The sequence below is a fragment of the Hemiscyllium ocellatum genome, chromosome 25 (genome assembly GCF_020745735.1).
Source record: "Hemiscyllium ocellatum isolate sHemOce1 chromosome 25, sHemOce1.pat.X.cur, whole genome shotgun sequence".
Taxonomy (NCBI): Eukaryota; Metazoa; Chordata; class Chondrichthyes; order Orectolobiformes; family Hemiscylliidae; genus Hemiscyllium; species Hemiscyllium ocellatum.
In genome coordinates, this window is record NC_083425.1 from 40,636,622 (window position 1) to 40,659,718 (window position 23,097).

The 23,097-nt window shown below is 40.5% G+C and overlaps 1 protein-coding gene across 1 annotated transcript in view; it reads right to left on the reverse strand.

The window, feature by feature from the left end:
• Positions 1–5,006: 5,006 nt before the first annotated feature.
• The window catches only part of metrnla (meteorin like, glial cell differentiation regulator a), a 28,748-nt gene continuing 10,657 nt past the window's right edge, over positions 5,007–23,097 (reverse strand). Inside the window, exons 3-4 of the mRNA XM_060844591.1 lie at positions 10,660–10,719; positions 5,007–5,815 (exon numbers count right to left, since the gene is read on the reverse strand). Of these exons, the coding sequence (XP_060700574.1) occupies positions 5,499–5,815; positions 10,660–10,719 (377 nt within the window). The 3' untranslated portion in view covers positions 5,007–5,498. The remainder of the gene's footprint in view (positions 5,816–10,659; positions 10,720–23,097) is intronic.

Genomic DNA, 23,097 nt, shown 5'->3' on the forward strand with positions numbered 1-23,097 from the left:
TATTGATGGTATTTCTGACAATAAAATGCACCCCCAACAATGCACTAAAATATCAGCCTCAACCATATGGTTCAAGTTGGCAAAGAATATGAACTGACAGTCTTCTGGCAAAGGGGTGACCAACTGAGTCATTGCTGGGAGGTAAAACAAAGCTAAAACCAAAATGCCATTTGTGTCAAGTTTCTGACTTGGGAAACAGTCACTCTGCTTAACATCGAAAACTTTCATATAGTACCCACAGAATTGGCAGCTTAAATACAGGAAAAAGATCATTATTGATCTGGAAAGCAGATACAAATGCTCAAAATCTAGCAGAAAGAAAAGGCTGATCAAACCTGTTGTGTATGTAAATGGTTCTGAAAGGGTTAACCTTGAGGACTGCACTAGCTCCACTCAATGTGATAATGTCATTCGAGTTTGACTGGACATAAGGCAGAACAATCTCAGGGAGTGAGATCCATTATTGCAAAGATCCACTCATTAGTTCATTGACAGAGCATTATTAACAATGTAACTAGCTAACATGCAATAGGCTCCATCTTATTTAAGACTGGAGCCTCTTGTTTTGACTCAAGCGTAACTGAATCTCTACCATTGTAAATACTCGTATTAGCAATGTAACATGTGCCTAATTGTTATTATGCAATAAACTACATCTTAGTTAAGCCTCTTATTAAGACTCAATAGAAGCTGATCCTCCATCACTATAAATAAATTAGGCCCTTATCCCTTCACTGTTTCATCACGCAGCATTACTCATCATGTAGCATTGTCCTTTGATGTGAAGGGCACTGTTTGTCACTGGCCACTTGGGTGTTTCTTTTCTTCCTGGTGGTGAAAATTGAAAAAAGATTTGTACACCTTGTGTCTTTCACTGTCTCACACACAACATGGGTGCTGGGGAAAAATAAGCACTACTGCTTTTTGACGGTAGTGTGGGGGTAAAAAATGAGGTCTGCAGATGCTGGAGATCACAGCTGCAAATGTGTTGCTGGTCAAAGCACAGCAGGTTAGGCAGCATCTCAGGAATAGAGAATTCGACGTTTCGAGCATAAGCCCTTATGCTCGAAACGTCGAATTCTCTATTCCTGAGATGCTGCCTAACCTGCTGTGCTTTGACCAGCAACACATTTGCGGTAGTGTGGGGGTAAGCAAGAAAAAAGAAAAATAAACAAGAGTTGGTGAAAATATGAAAAGAAAGAACAGGAGGGTCAGATATCCTGTTCACTAAAAAAGAATAACAGAAATAAATAAATAGCTTAGGCCCTTACACCAATCATCTTATTTTTGACTGGGTCTAAGCATTTTTCAATCCACAGAACCTACAAATCCCTTAGTCTTCCTCTTTCCAAGCTGACTGGTAAGCACTATCATATCAGCATTTTCATGTTGCTACTTTTGTTATTGAAGTCACTGCTGGTTGTTCGTTCTGCATTCTCTCTCTGGTTTGCATTAAGTTTCTGTTTATGATGAGAAGAGTCAGATTGTTTCATTGTAAAATGTGATTTGGATCCTTGAAAGACCACTTGGCATCTTTTCCCAAGTACCTGCACACGCTGTACTTTTCAGATGTGGAACAGTTTCATAAAAACAACCCACAGGGTGTGGCTGAGGAGACCATGTTCCCTTAGCCATGATATAATCTCTACAATTTGAGTCAGAAAAATTGCAGGCTTTTTTTGTGTTTTGTCATCTTGTCTCTCGAGCCTTTATCTATAAATGGAGAGCTTGCTTGGTTTGGATAGGATTCAGAAAAGTTGGTGCGGGGAGGGAGGTATTTGACTGAGCTTTCATGTGGTTGGTTCATAAGTTTTCTCTTTGTATTTAATGATGATGTTATCATAATACAAGAATCTCCACCAAAACAACCTTAATCCAGCAGGGAAGGCATAAAGTGATGTAATGAGAGTGACCGGGTATTGAGAAGGACGGTAAGGGAGCAGATGGTGGGACCGAAGTCCTGACATCGAGACCGACAGCAGGAGTTGACCCCCCCCTCCCCAACCTTCAAATGATGATGGGATTGGGCTGGCATATTCCCGGCAGTAGCCAAAGAAGCAGCCAGCATGAGGCCTGCTGTGATTATTAAGGATGGGAGCTCTCCCACAGAAGACCTGCCAGTTCAATGGGAGGGCCAGCAGCTCAGTGGCGCCCCCACCTGTAGTGGCCAGTTCAGAAGCTACAGCTGCAAGGAGGTCAATAGCCAAGACATATCCAAAGGTTTAGTGGGATTAGGGATGTCATACTGGGCAGGCAGGGCCCTCTGCAATCAAAGGGTGAGTGTTGCAAGACACAGACAGAGGTGGGTACTGCAGATGACACTGTTACTAATCAAAAATGGTCTTGCTCCCTGGCACTGTCTCCTAGCCATCATCCAGGATCCAATCAGCTGTGACTCACTGGCCTGTGCTTCCAACAACCCCTCCATAAGCAGTACCCCATATTCATCATGATCATATACAGTCTGTCGCAGTGCTGGTGCCATGCTGGTCTTGATTGGCACTCCATACCCACCAGCAGATATTTCAGAGAGAAAAAGGGAGTCAGATTGCTGAAATGGCTCAACTTAATAGAGAAGGTATCAGCAATTGATTAGTCTGGCAGATTTGTCACTTGACTTTCCTAGATTTCAGTTGGATCACGAACTAAAATCCACCAACTGCATGGTACGATTATACATTTCATCAAGTTTACAAAAATGAGCAGTTATCAATTAAAATCAGCAATAGTTCCCATAAGTGTCATTTGGTCAGCAAATCAGAAGGGCTTTGCCACCACCTTTCTGGTCTTTCTTCATCTCCTTGTTGTTTCAGCTGAACACTCTCCCCAGTACATGAAACAGCTCTGGTCCACTGTATTGAATTGTTATACTTTGCTAAAATAGCATTGAGCAATAATGAAGCTACTGACTATGCTGCCAAAGAATCATTATTCTCTGCTTCAAAATATATTATGGTTAAGGCTCTCAGATAATTGTACTCACCACTCATTGGTGGTAGAAGGCTTGTCAGGTGGCTGTAGTAAAGGGGGATAGTGTGGGGTGGGGGGAGGGGGGGGGGAACACAGAGCAGAAACTGACCCTTATCTGACAAAGAGACTGGCACAAGTCCATTGAAGTCATACAGATCAGCTGCAATAATTTTGGAAGAGGCTGGGAAGCTCTAATGTTCACACATTTCTCTTTGCACTTGCACTGAGCACAATCCCCATCAGAGGATCTCACTCGCGTGGCACAGGACTAGAAGCCAAAAAGATTTTGCTGCCCTGACAGTTCGTACTAAGCCCAGCCAGCTAGGAAGCAGGTCCACAGCCTACTGTCACTACAGTTAATATCATTTATTTCCTTAATTCCTCCATGGGATGCTGGTGTCACTGAAAAGATGAGCAGTTCTTGCCCATTCTTTGAACAGAATGACTTGCTAAGCCATTTTAGAGGACAGCAAAATAAAATAAAGTACTGCAGATGCTGGAGATCTGGAACGAAAACAGAAAGTGCTGGAGACGCTCAGGGGGTCTTGCAGCATCTATGGGGTGAGAAACCGAGTTGATATTTCGAGCAGTGACCCTGCCTCAGAACTCTGACAAACAAACAGTCAGTAGACTTAAAACGTTAACTCTGTTATTCTCCCCACAGATGCTGCTAGTCCAGTTGAATTTTTCCAGCACTTCATTTTATTTCAGAGGTCAACCCCGAATAAACAATTGCTGACAGTCTGGAAGCACATATAGCCTTTACAGCCTTCACTTTAGTTTGCCTTGCCTGATGGTAGGTCCTTTTGATCATTGTTAGTTAATGCTTCATGTGGAGCTGACTTCCTGACAGTTTTGTCAGTGGTTTTTTGCCGCTGTTTTTGAAAGTCTGGGGAAGAGGACAAAGCATCAGGCCCTGAGTCAACCTAAACTGCAACAAAAATCAAACCAATGCCAGCATTATTCTGAACTATACATTAGCCAACCAGCCAAGTGGAGTGACATACTGGCTCAGCGGGCAGCACTACTGCCTCACAGTGCCAGTGACCCAGGTTCAATCCCACCCAAACATCCTGTTTGGGTGTCTGTCTGTGTGAAGGTTGAACGTTTTCCCTCTGTCTATGTGGGTCTCCTCTGGGTGCTCCAGTTTCCTCCCATTGTCTGAAGATGGCCATGGGAGATGCAGGGTTATGGGATAGGGCGGGATGCTCTTCAGAGGGTCAGTGGGCTGAATGGCCTTTGTTTACACTGTAGGAATTCGATGATTCTATGAACTGAGCTAACCAGGCCCTTTTCAGATTGTATCAGAGCACCACATCTCTAGTGCACAGCTTTTCCATAATGTGCGACAGAGGTGGTGGCTGGAGAATTTCTCCTCTAGTCATTAGGTAAAGAAAACAAAAAGTATCAATGATTTAAATCCAAATGCATTTTGTGTCTCTAGTTTATTTTCTTATCCCCCCCCACTCCCATTTGATTTTCTCTGCTCAAGTTTCATGTTATCTTTTTCCTCTGCTACTCCTACTTTCCTTACCTGACATGTTCTTCTACGCCTCTGAATGTACTGTTGCAGCAATGTGAATCCTGTTTCAAATATCTTTCATCAGTAGCCTGTGCACTCAGTCCCACATATTATTATTAGAACACCCAGAGATTGACATTATCTTTCCTGCTGAAATGCTTCTTTCAAAAAGTACAGATTAGGAATGAGTGTCACCGAGACCGACATGTGAAATATTCCATGATCTAGTGACAGGGGTCAGATCCAGGCCAGCAGAAATGTGTGGCCCTGGAGCTTAGCAAACCTCAGCTCTACAGCAGTCAAGCTGAGAACTCAAAACTTGTTTATGAAAGGAAGAGAATGTTGAGGGAGGCCTGGATACAAACTTATCCACATTTTGAATCACATTAACAACTGCAGTTACCAATGTAATATTTCTCTCAGACATTAAGCACTGGACACATCTTCATTACACATTGCATCTTATCCAATGTCAAAAGTGAGCACAAGCATAAATTGACAAGCATGGCCAGTGTGTGTTTGATCCAGGGACAGATATTTCTCTGGAATGATTTTATTACCAATTAAAAAGGGCTGACAATAGCTCGGACTGTACATTCTTCCAGAAACATTCTGACTTCATAATTTTCTATGGTAAGAAATACCTGCACTGTACATCAGCTTCATTACAAAGCATCAACTTCTAGTCATCACAGTGACCATCTGTACAACATATACAAGTTTATGCTACATTCAGGTTCTTTAAGACATTGAAATGCATTAGTATTGATATTTTCATGGCATTCTTGATTAGCAGTGATCAGTCTGAAGAGAAATGAATTACCTTTTGTCCAATTTAGTTTAGCTGAACATTGTACTGTTGCCTAGCAACACTGAGCTCTAATAAAGTGGCATAATGCTTAATTCCATCAGTACCACATATCAAATGCAGTGCACTATAGAGTAGTGTTCTTTTTGCTTCATTCTCTTTATCTGGATCCTGGTGACCAATTGTGAAAGAACATCTTCAATCAGTGGACAACTCACAAGGATTTTCCCCTTTGTCTCTTGCATCTTTGTAGATCCTTTTGAAGTCCTTATACCGGGGTGCACAGCCTAGCTGGACCTCACCAAAGTGCATGCTGCCGACAAAGAGGAAGTCCCCTTCTCCTTCCTTGACCCCACAGTGTAACAATGTCTTTATGTGTCCCAGCCACTTCCCACTCTTACCAATTGGCTGGAACGTTTTGCTCTTTTGTCTGTAAATCTTGTCAGCAAATATATCAATTATTGATTCTTCTTGCTGCAGGTCATGTGACACCAAACGAATGCTTCCTCTAACCACTGGGGGAATGACAAAAAATATATATTTTTAAATGAAAAGGCTGCATCAGTAAAACATGAAGCATAAAAATAAGACGCAGGCGAGGAAAAGCAAGTTGCTTCATTTTACCACATTTCTAGTTCTTCACATTTTGAGCTTCCTCACTATTTTTATTTCTATTTACCTCCTGAAATATTTCCAAATGTTTGGTTTTTAATAAGTCTTTCCTAATATCTGTTTCTAATTTCCTTTTTAGCTAATCTAAAAATGTTCTTATGGCTTACATTTAAGCATGATTCTGTGTTATTCATTTTGTTTATGCCATTTAATAATTTTTCTTTTGGGATGACAGCAATAATTAGTTTTTGGCTATACTATAGAGTTAGACATTTTCTAATCATTGTTCTTCTAGCTTGATCACTTTACACTAAAGATCAGTCTTATTCCCATATCTGCACTCTCATGAATTATATAGTTTTTTTGCAACACAAGGGTCAAAGAAACAATTTAAAGATGAGGACTTCAACACAATGGCCAGTATTGTATCTTACTGACAAGAACTGTGGTCAGGTGGCCAAAAATATTGTCTTAGAACTGTTTTGTAAAGTCATGTACAGCACGGAAACAGACCCTTTGGTCCAACTAGTCCATCCAAACCCAATCTAGTCTCACCTGCCAGCACTGGCCCATATCCCTCCAAACTCTTCCTATTCATATAGCCATCAAGATGCCTTTTAAATGTTGTATTTGTACCAGCCTCCACCACTTCGTCTGGCAGTTCATTCCATGCCCGTACCACCCTCTTCATGAAAACGTTGCTCCTTAGGTCTCTTTTAAATCTTTCCCCTCTCACCCTAAAATATGCCCTCTAGTTCTGGACTGCCCGACCATAGGGAAAATACTTTGTCTATTTATCCTATCCATTCCCCTCATGATTTTATAAACCTCTATAAGGTCACCCCTCAGCCTCCAACGCTCCAGGGAAAACAGCCCCAGCCTATTCAACCTCTCCCTATAGCTCAAATCCTCCAACTCTAGTAACATCCATATAAATCTTTTCTGAACCCTTTCAAGTTTCACAACATCCTTTCAATTGGAAGGAAACCAGAATTGCATGCAATATTCCAACAGTCATCTAACCAATGTTCCTTAAGTTGTTTGTAATAGACAAAGTACAGGCCATACTCAATCAGCCAGTGCTTACAAAACCCAAAAGAAAGTATCTATGGATAGATGCGATTTAACAATCTTGATTGCATCAATTTCTGCAGTAATAGCCAATTTAAGACAATAGTTGAGCTCATAACATGACTCATTATGCTTACAATGATAAAGATGAGTGCTTTACAAGCAAAAGGAATATCCGCAACATGACCTCCCAATCCAGTACTCAATACTCTGACCAATAAAGGAAAGAATACCAAACACTTTCTTCACTATCCTATCTACCTGTGACTCCACTTTCAAGGAGCTATGAACCTGCACTCCAAGGTCTCTGTTCAGCAACACTCCCCAGGATCTTACCATTAAGTGTATAAGTCCTGCTAAGATTTGCCTTCCCAAAATGCAGCACCTCACATTTATCTAAATTAAACTCCACCTACTACATTTGAGCCCATTGGCCTATCTGGTCAAGATACCGTGGTAATCCGAGGTAACCTTCTTCACTGTCCACTACACCTCCAATTTTGGTGTCATCTGCAAACTTACTAACTGTACCTCTTATGCTCACATCCGAATCATTTACATAAATGATGAAAAGTAGTGGACCCAGCACCAATCCTTGTGGCTCTCCACTGGTCACAGACCTCCTGTCTGAAAAACAACCCTCCAACACCATCCTCTGTCTTTTACCTTTGAGCCAGTTCTGTATTCAAATGGCTAGTTCTCCCCCGTATTCCATGACATCTAACCTTGCTAACCAGTCTCCCATGGGGAACCTTGTTGAACACCTTACTGAAGTCCATATAGATTACATCCAACACTCTGCCCTCATCAATTCTCTTTGTTAAGCAGTGACAACTGTAGTCTAGTAGTTTGTCGACATGTTTATAGAGCACTTTGACATGTTCAGTTCATAAAAAGTTCTATATCAAAGGTAACTTAATACTATGGTAATACAGGACATGAACACTGCTGATTAAAAAAATAGCATGTTTCTGAAAACTTTCATCTTGTGCTTTTCAGGACAAACACAAGAATATCAAATTTTAAACAATTGTAACAATTTCTACTGCAGGAGAAAAATATGCCAATTGGCAAAGGAGAAAGTAACAAGGAACTATTGCTCCCCAATGTAGCTCCCAGATAGTTCAAAAAGGTACAAAGCATATTCCTTTTGCTTGTAAAGCACTCATCTTTATCACTCATTGTCAGCATAAATGAATCATGTTATGAGCTCAACTATTGTCTTAAATTGGCTATTACTGCAGAATATGATGCAATTAAGATTGTTACCTAATTGCAAAATCACATCTATCCATAGATACTTTCTTTTGGGTTTTGTAAGCACTGGCTGATTGAGTATGGCCTGTACTTTGTCTATTACAAACAACTTAAGGAATATGTTGTTTGATTGTGTTCTTTGTCACGATGGACGCAGGGGATAATGATTCAATGTTTATCCAAAAAAAAAGGAACTTCTGAAACAAAAGTGCCAGAATGTTACAAAACTACTCGTGAGATGGTTAAGTGTCCCAGTTTTCAGCAATTACTAATACACAAACAAATATAGTTTCTGGTTGAACACAATGAGTCAATTTCAATGAGGAGTGGGATTGTTGTCATTATGGACAGGGAGTCATCCGGTCCTCTACAGCAGGAGATCTGCAGCATCCAGACTACAAGTCTTCTTGAGAATGGACCCCATCAGTCTCTCATCCGGTGGCACAGTGGTTAGCACTGCTGCCTCACAGCGTCAGAGACCTGGGTTCAATTCCCGCCTCAGGCGACTGACTGTGTGGAGTTTGCACATTCTCCCCGTGTCTGTGCGGGTTTCCTCCGGGTGCTCTGGTTTCCTCCCACAGTCCAAAGATGTGCAGGTCAGGTGAATTGGCCATGCTAAATTGCCCGTAGTGTTAGGTGTAGGGGTATGGGTGGGTTGTGGGTCAGTGTGGACTTGTTGGGCCGAAGGGCCTGTTTCCACACTGTAGGTAATCTAATCAAATCATATTTGATAGAAATCAGGCAGCATTTTCTGAATGGAATGGAGGTCAGAGGAATGGTATATGGCACTAAGGTAAGTGGATGGGAGAGAGTTGGGATGATGAGAGGAATGGAGGAATTAGGAGTGGGTAAGCCCAAAGGCTTTCCTTTTGGAGACTCCTAGATTCAAAGAAAAGACATTCTAAATTTAAGGAAGTGTCTTCTGACAGGCGTGACTTGGTTAGGGAAGGGCGCAAAGGCTTTTCGCACTGATGCCTAGGAATAGAATTGCAGTTTCATAAAACAGGATCCCACTGTCTTCTGGCTGCTGTCCTGCTGGCTTGGTTAATATTGAGACATGCAGGAACAGTGTGAGATCGGTCAGGACTCATTTGAACCATTCTTGTCTCAGTTTTAGTCAGGCAAAAGCAGGTTAAAACGTCTCTCTCTGTTACACTGTGTTTTCTTTTGTTTTTATATATTATATATATATATATAGGGAGATTTGTAGCAGTTATCTCCTCCTGCTACATAATGGCAACTTCTGGAACTGGCAAGGTACAACCACCCAGTCCTAGCAATTATACATGAGCAGGAGATATTTATACTAAATTACAGAGCATAGCAGAGTATATAAAAAAAAATCTGATGACCAATTTAGTAACCAGTATGAAATGAACAGGCCATGAGCCATATGCAACCTCAAATAAGATTTTAGCTGATATACTGCGTCACATTTGAAACACACTACCTTTTTTGATATTATCTTGCATCTTTCTTTGTCAGCATCCAAATTTGAAACTTAAATTGTTGATTAGTTTACGCTGAATTAACAATTTAACAGCCGGATGTACTAACGTGAACATTAAGATCCAAGGAGTTTTATTTCTTAAAAAAATAAATTTTTGTTTTTAAACTGGATTCAAGGATCATGGGGTGACAAGGCAAAGCATTCCATAGCTCCAAAATGCTGTTTGTATCTCAACAGAGTATTTATTGCAAAACAGTACAGCCACACAGTGGCACAGTGGTTAGCCCTGCTGCCTCACAGCACCAGGAACCCAGATTCAATTCCAGCCTTGGGTGACTCTCTGTGTGGAGTTTGCACATTCTTCCCATCTCTGCATGGGATTCCACTGGGTTCTCCACTTTCTTACCACAGTCTAAAGGTGTACAGGTCAGCCATGAGAGTAACCCCATGCGGGGTTACAGGTGGGGAGGTAGGTCTGGGTGGGATGATCTTCACAGGATTGGTGCAGACTTGATGAGCTGAATGACCTCTTTCTGCATTGTAGAGATTCTATTATGTTATATGTTTCACTGTTAAAATGCAGCATTATTTACAGCTTAAACACAGTGTAGACAGTGTGAGCAAGGTCCAGAAACCTTGCCCTCTTCTTTACAGCTTCCACTGAAGAATGTTAAAGAAAATGCCCAGTGCTCATTCTGGGGATTCTTTGAACACGAAACCTCTTTAAAATCAATGGCCTCTTATATCCAATGCACAAATGTGCAGACACTTACAGTTTTTAGTCAAAATAAATCATCAATTGTCTTTTAGTCTGATGATGACTTTGACTCCTTTTATTCATTCTATTTGCTGATTAGCATGAGATGTTCAATGTTTGGCATACCCTAATTTAACAATATTTCAAATTAAAGAACACCTTTTTAAACTGTACAATGGTGCAAAGAAGGGATCAATCATGATCACTCTTACCCAAATCACTAGTGCAGGCAGCGATCAGGAGTTCTGTATCATTGCAGGGGCGGCAAGATGCTAGAAAGAGAAAAAAAGCTGTTCATAATCCAGCCATTTAGAATTCAGCCATTTAAATCTCTGCCAGTATATTTCATTATATCCAGAAGAAAATTTCTCAGTTCATGGTACAGAATATTTACTCTTAGATTTTCAGATTGCCACCTCCAGTGTCATCATGCTGTCATCAATACATTTGTACAAACATTCCATCTGTTATTGCACCAGCTCTGATCCATTATTGTGGGCAGGAAAACCTGAAATCCCAAATTAACTTAAATGTGTAATATTTCACTAATCATTCGATCGCAGTACTGAGATTATACTTTAGTCTGCTTCTAGGTTTCAACTTTACAATGGTTAGATATGATAAAGTTAAAAATCACACAACACTATGCTGTCTGTGTGTAGCACAGTGAGGTCACCTGTAGTGTGACATGAACCCAAGGTCCTGGTTGAGGCCATCTCCATGGGTACCAAACTTGGCTATCAGCATCTGTATTAGGAAAGGCAAGGACTGATTCGGGATAGTCAACATGGCTTTGTGCGTGGGAAATCATGTCTCACAAACTTGACTGAGTTTTTTTGAAGCAGTAACAAAGAAGATTGATGAGGGCAGAGCAGTAGATGTGATCCATATGGAGTTAGTAAGGCGTTCGACAAGGTTCCCCATGGGAGACTGATTAGCAAGGTTAGATCTCATGGAATACGGGGAGAACTAGCTATTTGGATACAGAACTGGCTCAAAGGTAAAAGACAGAGGATGGTGCTGGAGGGTGGTTTTTCAGACTGGAGGCCTGTGACCAGTGGAGTGCCACAAGGATCGGTGCTGAGCCCTCTACTTTTTGTCATTTACATAAATGATTTGGGTGTGAGCATAAGAGGTACAGTTAGTAAGTTTGCAGATGACACCAAAATTGGAGGTGTAGTGGACAGCGAAGAGGGTTACCTCAGATTACAACAAGATCTGGACCAGATGGGCCAATGGGCTGAGAAGTGGCACATGGAGTTTAATTCAGATAAATGTGAGGTGCTGCATTTTGGGAAAGCAAATCTTCGAAGGACTTATACATTTAATGGTAAGGTTCTAGGGAGTGTTGCTGAACAAAGAGACCTTGGAGTATAGGTTCATAGCTCCTTGAAAGAGGAGTCGCAGGTAGATAAGACAGTGAAGAAGGCGTTTGGTAAGCTTTCCTTTATTGGTCAGAGTATTGAGTACAGGAGTTGGGAGGTCATGTTGCAGCTGTACAGGACATTGGTTAGACCACTGTTGGAATATTGCGTACAATTCTGGTCTCCTTCCTATCAGAAAGATGTTGTGAAACTTGAAAGGGTTCAGAAAAGATTCATAAGGATGTTGCCAGGTTTGGAGGATCTGAGCTACAGGGAGAGGCTGAACAGGCTGAGGCTATTTTCCCTGGAGCATCGGAGGCTGAGGGGGTGACCTTATAGACGTTTAAAAAATTATGAGGAGCATGGATAGGATAAATAGGCAAAGTCTTTTCCTTGGGGTCGGGGAGTCCAGAACTAGAGGGCATAGGTTTATAGTGAGAGGGGAAAGATATAAAAGAGACCTAAGGGGCAACTTTTTCACGCAGAGGGTGGTACATGTATGTAATGAGCTGCCAGAGGAAGTGGTGGAGGCTGGTACAATTGTAACATTTAAGAGTCATTTGGATGGGTATATGAATAGGAAGAGTTTGGAGGGATATGGGCCGGGTGCTGGCAGGTGGAACTAGATTGGGTTGGGATATCTGGTTGGCGTGGATGGGTTGTACATCTCTATGACTCTATGACTCTATGTTCAGCCATTTTGTGTTGTTGCCTGTCCAGAGTTTCACGCCATCATCAAATTCACCATGGGCTACTCTCAACTATCTGTCTCATTCTTGAACACATGCACCTCCATCAAGGATGGGCCTCTCAGCACCTCACTCTACCACAAACCCACAAAGAACCTCATGATGCTACACTTCTCCAGTTCCACCTGAAACATAGTAAAACAGCCATCCCCATGGACAAGCCCTACGCATACACGTGATCTGTTCAGATGAGGAGGAACATATAGGGCACCTGGAAGTACTCAAGGATGCCCTCATAAGAACAGAATACGATGCTCAACACGTCGACCTCCAGTTCTGATATGCCACAGCGTGTATCCATAATGACTTCCTCAGGAGACAGACACGTGCTGCAGCCGATGGGGTACCCTTCGTGGTTCAGTACTTCCCAGGAGCCGAAAAACTACGCCATGTTCTTCGCAGCCTGAAACACATTATCAGTGAGGATGAGCACCTCACCAAGTCCTTCCCTACACCTCCACTGCTCACATTTAAACAACCACCAAACCTCAAATAGATCATTGTTCATAGCAAACCATCCAGCTTTCAGGACAACCTTGTCACTGTGGCTGTAAGACGTGTTAGAGTGTCGACACAGATACCACCATTACACATGGGGACACCTCCCACCATGTATGAGGCAGGTACTCATGCAACTCAGCCAACTTTGTCTCTCTCATACGCTGCAGGCAAGGATGCCCTGAGGCATGGTACATTGGCGAGACCAAGCAGAGGCTATGGTAACAGATGAATGGACACCGCACAACAATCAACAGACAGGAGTGTTCCCTCTCAGTCAGAAGACACTTCAGTGGTCCAGGACATTCGACCTCAGACCTTCGGGTGACTGTCCTCCAAGGCAGACTTCGGAACAGGCAACTACGCAAAGTGGCCGAGCAGAGTCTGATAGTCAAGTTCAGTACCCATGAGTATGGCCTCAACCAGGACCTTGGGTTCATGTCACACTACAGGTGACCCCACTGCACTACACACATACCGACAGACAGACACACACACGCAGACCCTCTCTCATACGCTCACACATACACTCTCACACTCACACGCATCCTCTCACAGACTTATACCTCTTTACATTCACACATACACACACTCTCTCACAGACACTCATAACCACTCCCCACCCCACCACACATACACCCACGTGCGTATACACACACAAGTTTGTGGGGTGAATTTGTACTTTCAGAATTACATTTTATTTTACTCAAAAACTGCATGAATCCATGTAGGATTCTACAAATCCGTTTTTAGATTAGAATCAGTCTGACCGTTGTGGCGCAGACAGTCTCACACAGGGCACCTCACACCTTAAATGCATTATCTGGGCTGACTTGACACCAATTGAGAATGCAACTTTTAAAAAGATCTGTGACTTACATATGAAAGAATTGAAACCAACAGTTCATTCTAAAAGATGAGAGACTTAACAAACAGGTCCTTGTCAATATATAATTTCAGTTACATCACACTGTGACTTTTGCTATAAATTCTATGTCTAACGATCTTATACTGCACAACCACCTGAGGAAGGAGCAGCGCTCCGAAAGCTAATGCTTCCAAATAAATCTGTTGGACTACAACCTGGTGTTGTGTGATTTTTAACATTGTCCACCCCAGTCCAACACTGGAATCTCCAAATCATAGATATGATAACTTATCATTCAGTAAAATGCAAGCATAAAATGCTGTGTGGTTTACCCTTACATGGTTTTTAGATATCATTTTAAAGCCATGCTTTAACTGAATAACTAACTGTAAAGGACAAAACAAATCTAGAAGGATTCTGTACAAAGGGAATTCATTGTGATTTACAGATGTGTTGATCTTCTGCTAAACAGAAAGTTCAGTTTCCCAAAGTCACTATGTTAATCAGTTTTCAATCGCACTGCATTCCTGCATCTCTTGTCTTGTGCTTGTTTATTAAAATTGAATAAAGCCTTATTGATAACAGTGAAAATGATCAGTGACACTGAAATCATTTCTCCTTCTGCTCCATCTCATACTCACACAATAAAGCACTTCATGATTCACCATCATTGTCAAGTACTGCTTAAAATATACTTAGGATTTGAAAGATTGATTCTTAATCTGCAGCAGAATATGAGAAGGTAATGAAACCTTAAATGAGCACAGCAATTACATCCAGGATGCTAGGTTTAACAATTCAAAATATGAAGATAGGACATGGATTTAATCAGCTATTTTAGTATTTTGTAAAACCATGCATTTACTAAATAGTCTGGAAGGAACACTCAAGAAAGAGAACGAGGTTGTGATCTGTCAGGGACTTAAAATGAGAATTACACACTAACGAGTAAGGATAGTGCATTTTCAAATAATGCCTTGAACACAATATTCATTCTTTGTTCTCATGGAAGGATTTTAATGTTTTGTGGTCAGTATTTTTTTCCCCATTATTGACTAAAAAAACCCTTGTTTCCATTTCCTTCAGGTCTGCTTTACTTACTGTCTCTGAACCAAATCACTTAAGACAATCAGAGACTTGCATCCACACAACAGAAAGAAACACGCTATGAATCTCCAAAGAATAGACACAATTCAGAGTTATTTATGGTATAATATGGGCATTGTCTGGAGCCCACAGTGAATTCTGCTGGGGATTACCGACAGCATCCTGCAGTAACCTGACTCAGGCCGAACCACTGCTCCTGAGCCCACTGCTTTCACTGCTTGACAGAAGGATGTAATTACATCATTCTGCACAAGCCAGCAGTCGTGTTGCAGCTGCTTTGTAAGACTTGCCCTCTGAACCTGATGTTACTGAAAGTACATGATGCTGCTAACAATAGGCAGCACTTGTTGGCCAACATACTTTGTGAATAGGTCTTCCCAAGGGGCAGCAACTATTTGTCACCAGAATGGCATAATGGCCAAGACCTGAGCAGATGAGCACTTTCTCTACAGATTCCTCAACCCTAATTAATTAAATGGACAACAGAGAAGGTAAGTGCACTGAGAATACTACTGGTGGGACCTTATTTGAAACAGCTGTTTTAAAGTCAGAATATATTGATGAACATTTAATATAGTAACATACAAAGCTCTGAATAACAGGTATTTCCTGTCCTACACCCCTCCCCCCACCATTTTCTTTCCTATTATCACAGAGCGCATTAACTGTGTACCACTAGTCACCACAAACCCCAGATCTATAGGATTAGAACAGTTCTTAAGTGGTCAGACTTAACTTTAAAAACATCTTATACTTTGCCAAATACTATCATGTTTAAAATCCAGTCAATTTCCATTTGATGCTCATCTTAATTTAATCTCAAATTAAACATTTCAGAATCAAATCAGAATAACTGAAGCATTAATTGAGATCTGAGGAAGCAAATACCCAGTGAAATGTTAATCAGTTTTGATAATGGAGACAAACCAAATCATTTTCCTAAGATAGGAACATATAAGTTGTATCTGTGAGAAAGTTAAATTTCATGGTATAGTTTGATGATTCCAACTTCTGTTCTATTTCTTCATACTTCTTCCTGGCTTCCCAATCTACTGCAGGTCTTAGATACAGCTCAGCAATAGATTTTGGAAGAAAAAAAAGCCTTCAAACAAAACCACATTGTTATTCTTACAGCAAAATCTTGAATAACTCACCTTCTAAACTAGCCACAACACCAAAATCCGCCAGTACAATTCATGTCATAGCATGAGTCTTTAGTGAATGTTGTACTGTAATTCCTATACTCAGATCAGTTTTGAATCACTGAGGGTCAAATCTGGTATGTACTGTGAATTCTGCAAGTAAATCAAATGCCAAAATATTCTGGAGAATTTTATTTCCTCTCATATTAACACTTACATGTTCTTACCGCAGGAAAATACTTTTGCTTGCGCAGTTCGAACACTTGTTAAAGAAACAATAAATCTTCTCAACATTTTGGCCATCAGACCCAGAGATTGCAATTTTAAGAAAATGCAGCTAGACATTTGCAATCCAGATCTCTCACCATCACCTCCCTCCAAACCAACTGAGGAAATTATTTTTTTACTGCAGTCCCAGTAGCAGCCTATAACATAGAGAAAGTTGTAAATACAGTCATCATACTCATCTCACCCATACTGAAAACTCTGGCTTGCTGAATTAATAAGAACACAAATGAAATCAGATTACAAATGCTTGAGTTGTGTCATTAAAGTAACATGGAAAGATACAGTTATTAAAGAATATGAGGGGTACATAGAAGATGGACAGCAGGTGTCTTTTCCCCAGGGTGGAGGATTTCAAGGCTAGGGGGCACATGTTTAAGGGGAGAGGAGAAAGATTTTAAAAAGTCATGAGGGGCAATATTTTTTAATAAGAGAATGGTTTGTGTGTGGAATGAACTTCCAGAGGAAGTGGTGGATGGGGGTACAGTTATAAATGCTTAAAAGACATTTTGATAATTACATGAATAAGAAATGTTTGGAGAGGTAATAGGCCAAGCACAGGCAGATGAGACAAATTTAGTTTGGGTTTATGGTCAGCATGGGTTGATTGGACCGAACGGTCTGTTTCCAAACTGTACAATTCTATGAATGTGTTAGCAAAATAAAACAACTGTTTACAAGGCAGATAATAAAAACATTTCACAACACATTGCTTTGGGACGGATGTACAAGGGATTTTTGACAAAAATTGGCAAATGGTTTGCAGTTTTAAATCTGTTAAAAAAAATCTATATATTTCTTGTGTGCATTGAAGAACTGTTATACTATGCTTGTTGCAGTATTCTAACCAAGCAATTTCTGCAAGGATAGTCACCTACTCAAGAGAAAGCAACACTGTCTTAAAGAAGTTCGGAACAGGGCCCCTCAGGGAATGTGTTACTATTTACAGTAGTTGGAGAGGTCACTGGGAGTGTGTCAATATTTACAGAAGGCCACCCAAACAGAGAAGTTTTAATGTCTCTGCCATAATTGCACATCTTTAAAACAAAATCAACATCAAGTTTTTTTTTCTGAATTTCCTGCCTATGGAACTTTATTTTAATAACCTTTATAGAGCAAACTACAGACTCAATAAGTCAGGGTAACTTGGCAATATACTAATGCCCCGTATTGTGTTTGATGAATGCCTGTGATTCATCAACAGTTATATGATAGACAAACAGCAGGATGTCTAATACAGGTATAGATGCACATACATCAATAATACCAACTCACATACATTCACGTAGAGATACCCACATATAAACCAAAACACATTTATATATACATCCAGAACACAAAGAAATATTCATAATACATACAGATAAGTACAATACCCATGCACAGGCATACTGACATATATGCACAAATATACACAATTTAAAGTCATACCATGGCTGACTTTTCTCCTTATATGTGACAAACTAAGAATTACATTAAAATTTTATATATACAGTATAGTACTTAAATATATAAATTATTTAAAAGCAAAAATTAACGTTTAGTTGGTCTGTAGATCTTTCTATCTCAAAACACCTCAAGTAAATATATTTAAGATTTTCTTCTACCAAGAATGTATAAATTGCAGTTGTGTGTCACTTTCATTTCCAATTACAATTATTAGCTGTTCTATTGAATTTTTGACAGGACACCTCCAATGTGTTCCCATCCTGGAATCATTGCATTACAACAAATTTTTTATGAGGCAAAAAGAAAAAAAAGTGTAAAATCAGTACAGCATAACAGCCAGGTATTCACTATGGATTTTATTTAGTTGCTCAATAGAGGGGCAGCATGGTGGCACAGTGGTTAGCACTGCTGCCTCACAGCACCAGGGTCCTGGGTTTGATTCCTGCCTGTCTGTGTGGAGTTTGCACATTCTCCCACAGTCCAAAGATGTGCAGGTTAGGTGAATTGGCCATGCTAAATTGCCCATAGTGTTAGGTGTGTTAGTCAGGGGTAAATATAGGGTTGGAGTTTAGGTGTGTTTCTCTTTGGAGGGGTGGTATGGACTTGTTGGGCCGAAGAGCCTGTTTCCACACTGTAGAGAATCTAATCTAATTACAGACTACAAACAACCCCTAGTTAAGGCAGTCTACTTGAATTAAATCATTAATTAATGGACAGATTTAAAAGTTTAACTCATTTAATCATAAAACCATCATCATTATCTGTCAATGCTAAATATTGCTAATTAAGTAACTATTGATGATATTGTTATTAATGATGCAATATCAGCATAGACCAATGTATTACTGTACTTGAACCAATCTCAATTTCCCAATGCATATGATATCACTGTGAACAGCAGAAAGAATGCCTCATATCAATTCTGCACGGCACAGAAAATATTTGATATCTCGGATATAACCTAAATAAGTCAGATAAGATCTGTTTAATCATAAAGTGAAAGGATTACAATGGAAGTGGTCAGCTGTTTTGATTACATATATTAGAAGTAGTTTTTCATTAAAAGTTGCAACACAAAACCAGATTGAAAAGTCATAGCACAATTATGATCTCGGAATGTTGACAATACCGGCTGTCTTGTGTTCTAAATGTTTCCTGGAAAAGTATTTGTTTATGGTAAATCTTGCATATGAAATGACTCTCACCACAAGTTAGTTGCCTGCCAAGAATCCATGAAATATCGTAGATAGTGTCAAGATTTTTGAACAGATGCTTGATGATTGGTGTCTGCTGATTTCTGCCAGAACATCAATGGAGTGCTACAGAGCACCATCATGTACCCTGAGAAGGGTGCAGGAGAATGGATTAGGAATCACCAGGTGAAATCAAGGTCAGTATCAAGTACCCCTTACTGAACAATGACAAATCTGAATGCCGCCTGAGACCAGAATCAAGCTTAGCTGTGATGTCTTCCACTGTCAAAGAGCTGAACTCCACTCACTTTGCCTGTTTCTACATAATGGGGAGCCACTCAGATAAAATATTGAAGGGTTGCCAATGGGTTCACAATTAGTCATTCCCACCCTGACCCATTGTCCTCAAACGTTGGAAGAAAAAAAGAGTGAATTATAAAAGGCTCAAATCAATTACTTGCCCAAAACATACTTCCTGTATCTGCCACAGCCACAGCTCAGTTGTTAGACCATTTGCAAGGCTCCAAGTTAAAGCCCAGTCCAGGACCTTCTGCAGCAATACCAAGGTTTAACATTCCTCTGCATTATGCAGGGAGTACTGGAGGTCTTGTCATTCAAATCAGACATTAAACTGAGGCCCCCATCTTCCACTCAGTGGATGTAAAAATCCCATTGTATCATTTTGAAGAAGAGCAGAGAGTTATCCCCAGCGTGATGATCAATATTTTGTCACTCAGTCAACATCACAAAGAACAAATGATCTGGTCATTGTTATGTTGCTGTTTTTGTGCATACATTGGAAGCTGCATTTCTTACTCCATTACAACAATAACTACACTTCAAAATATTTTTTTCAAAATCATTTTTTTAAAATATCATTGGCAGTAATGTGTTCCAAGATATCCAGCAGCTGTAAAAATGCTATCTAGATTCACACCATATTATCTGTATTTAAGGCATTGCCTGTACATGCAAAATAAGCTTCCCTTTTACTTAATCCTTTGCTCCCTTACAGCTCTGAAACATTGAACACATAAATGACCATGCTGCTAGTTCAAATTAAATCCAAGGAAGGACCAATGTTCCTTGTCAAAGCACCCCTTCACTGCAGCATAATTTGAAAACTCGACAACAGAATTAACTTTGCAGTTCTGGATGAATACCCACATGCAGAGTGCAAAAACAAACATTCATCTTAACCTAAAGTTCCCACTAGGTTACGCAAAAGGAACTCAGTTGGATCCAGACCATAGAACATTACTGAACAGATCAAACTTTGCATGGAGTGATGATAAGCATATTCTTTGATATCATTCCATAAATTTGTCAAAAAATAAATTTATTGGTAGACAAACTTGACCTAGGTGGATCCGCAAACAATTAATAGCAAATGTATTTAGTTAAGGCATTGAAATCATTTTCTGAAATATAACATTTCAGGGGCAGGATGTACTTTCCCTTATGTTGTATTGATCATGTTGTGTGGCATCACTGACTCAACACTCCAGCTTAATCCCATGAGTAAAACCAATTGCGTGTACATGTGTCTGTATGTGTGTGTCTATATATATGTGTGTGTGTGAGATCATGTGTATGTCTGTATGTGTGAGACACACATTACAAACATAGGCATGCACATTATGTATACGTGTGTATATGTGTATGCGTATGTGTACATGTGTCTGTATGTACGTCTGTGCACACACGCGCGTTTGTATGTGTGTGTCTAACTATACATGTGTGCCTGTAGGCGTGTGTGTGTGTGCCTGTGGGTCTGTATGTGTGTGTCTATGTGTGTGCATGTGTGTACACTAATTTAGTCTGACTAGTTCTCTATTCTCCAGTCCACGTAAATTGATAATCAAAACAGATCACTGAGCTCAAAGATATATAAAATTCCTCAAAACAGGAATGTCTGACAGCATTCAAAATAAACAAATAATCAATTTTAACCAAAATTTGTACATAAGTGAGCAAAGTTTTGATTAAATAATATCTGTAATAAAATTCAAAATTGCTGGATATACTCGACTGGTAGCACTTGGGGAGACAAATAAAATTATGTTTCAGCACTGTGACCTTTCACCAAACCTCAGGTAGGGTCCAATCCCAAGGACTAGCCTCAATTTGGAGTCTGGACACCAGGGAAGCTGTGGCCAGTGGCCTTGATTGTTCAGGAGTTGGCCAATGAACAAGTTGCTTCCAGAAACCTCACTTAGTTAAAGATGACAGTTGGGACCAAGGAAGCAGGAAGCAAAAGTATAGACAGTGATGTTGAACTGACAAGACCAACAGAGAAGGTGGGCACTGCTGAGGCAGGTAAGTGACCCTGAAGGTGCTTCAAGGACAGTTGCCAAGAGGCTCAAATATGCTAGGGTTGTTGGGGTGCGGGGTAAACTCCTCCATAGAAGCAACAATGGACGCCACATCATAGACACGGGAGCCCTCTGGGTCAGGATGGCCAACAAAGGACACCTACGATGTGCCGGCATCTCAGTGCAGAGCTTACAGCAGCTCGGATGGGAGGAAAGTGTCACACCTCTTCAAAATGGTCTCGAACATGGAAAACACTCGCAGAGGGGGAATGAATCCAACTGAGTCACCAGAAAAGAAATTCAGCTGTTGTGTTGAAAAAAGGCCCAGCCCAACCATTACTAAACCAAAGTCTGCCTGCACTAAACATACCAGGTTGAAGAAGAAAAATTGCAAAAGGATGTTCTGGGGAAAACTTTGAGCTGACCTTTTGGAGAGTGCAAAGTGGGCCTTAGCCCTAAACAAATCTGTGGAAATATGGGATACAGACTTGTGTCACTGCTGTACGCTGAAGGGCACCAAACAAGTATTTACAAAAGTGACAGCTTTGGATAGAGAATATAAGGAGAAACAGTTTTAACTGGGAAGAGACAGGTAGCATGAAGAAATTAGATTTAAGATCATTAACAAATGAACTAGGTGAGAGACGAGGAGAATTTGTTTTATGCAGTACGTTGCCATGATCTGGAATGCATGGTCTGAAAAGGTAATGCAAGCAGATTCCTCAATAACTTTCTTAAAAAGAAAGTCTGGACATGGCATTGAAGAAAGAACATGGCAATGGAATAAAATGAATACCCTTTAACAGAGAAAGCACTGAACAGTCTCCTTCAATTCTACCTCATTCTGTTGGAGGTGATCCAACATAGTATGTCAGACCTGACCTTCTACGGAGGGATGTTGTTAAACTTGAGAAGGTATAGAAAAGATTTACAAGGATGTTGCTGAGGCTGGGGGGTTGAGTTACAGGGAGAGGCTGAATTGACTGAGGCTTTCTTCCCTGGGAACATTGGAGGCTGAGGAGGTTTATAAAATAAGGGGCATGGATAGGATGATCGGCAAGGTCTTTTTCCTATTATAGGGCAAGTCTGAATCTAGAGGGCAGTGGTTTAAGGCAGGGGAAGGATTTAAAAAGTACCTGAGGGATTACTTTTTCACACAGAGGGTGGTGCATGTATGAAACGAACTGCCAGAGAAAGTGGTGGGAGCGGGTACAAAAGCAATGTTTAACAGGCATCTGAATGAGTACATGAATAGGAAGGGTTTAGAGAGACATAGGCCACATGCTGGCAAATGGGATGAAATTAGATTGGGATGTCTGGTCAGTATGGACAAGTTAGACTGAAGGCTCTGATCCATGCTGTACGAGTCTACATAACTCTACGACTAGTTCAGTCAATTATGGCAGATCTGTGGCTTCAAGATCCAATTTAGAGCAGATTATCACAAAGTAAAGTGCTTCCTTTCTCGAGTTCAAGTTACAGGGAGGAGAGGTAACACGGACATCTTTTCTCCTTTCTCTTACGCAACAAAACAGTGATGAATGTAGTTTCATAATTCATCAAAACCTGCAATTCTCCATTTGACTTGCCTCTCATTAAAAGTGAAAACGAGAGATTTGCATTTCATTGCAACTCCTTTCATGACCAAAGGACATCCCAAAACATTTCACAGCTGATGAA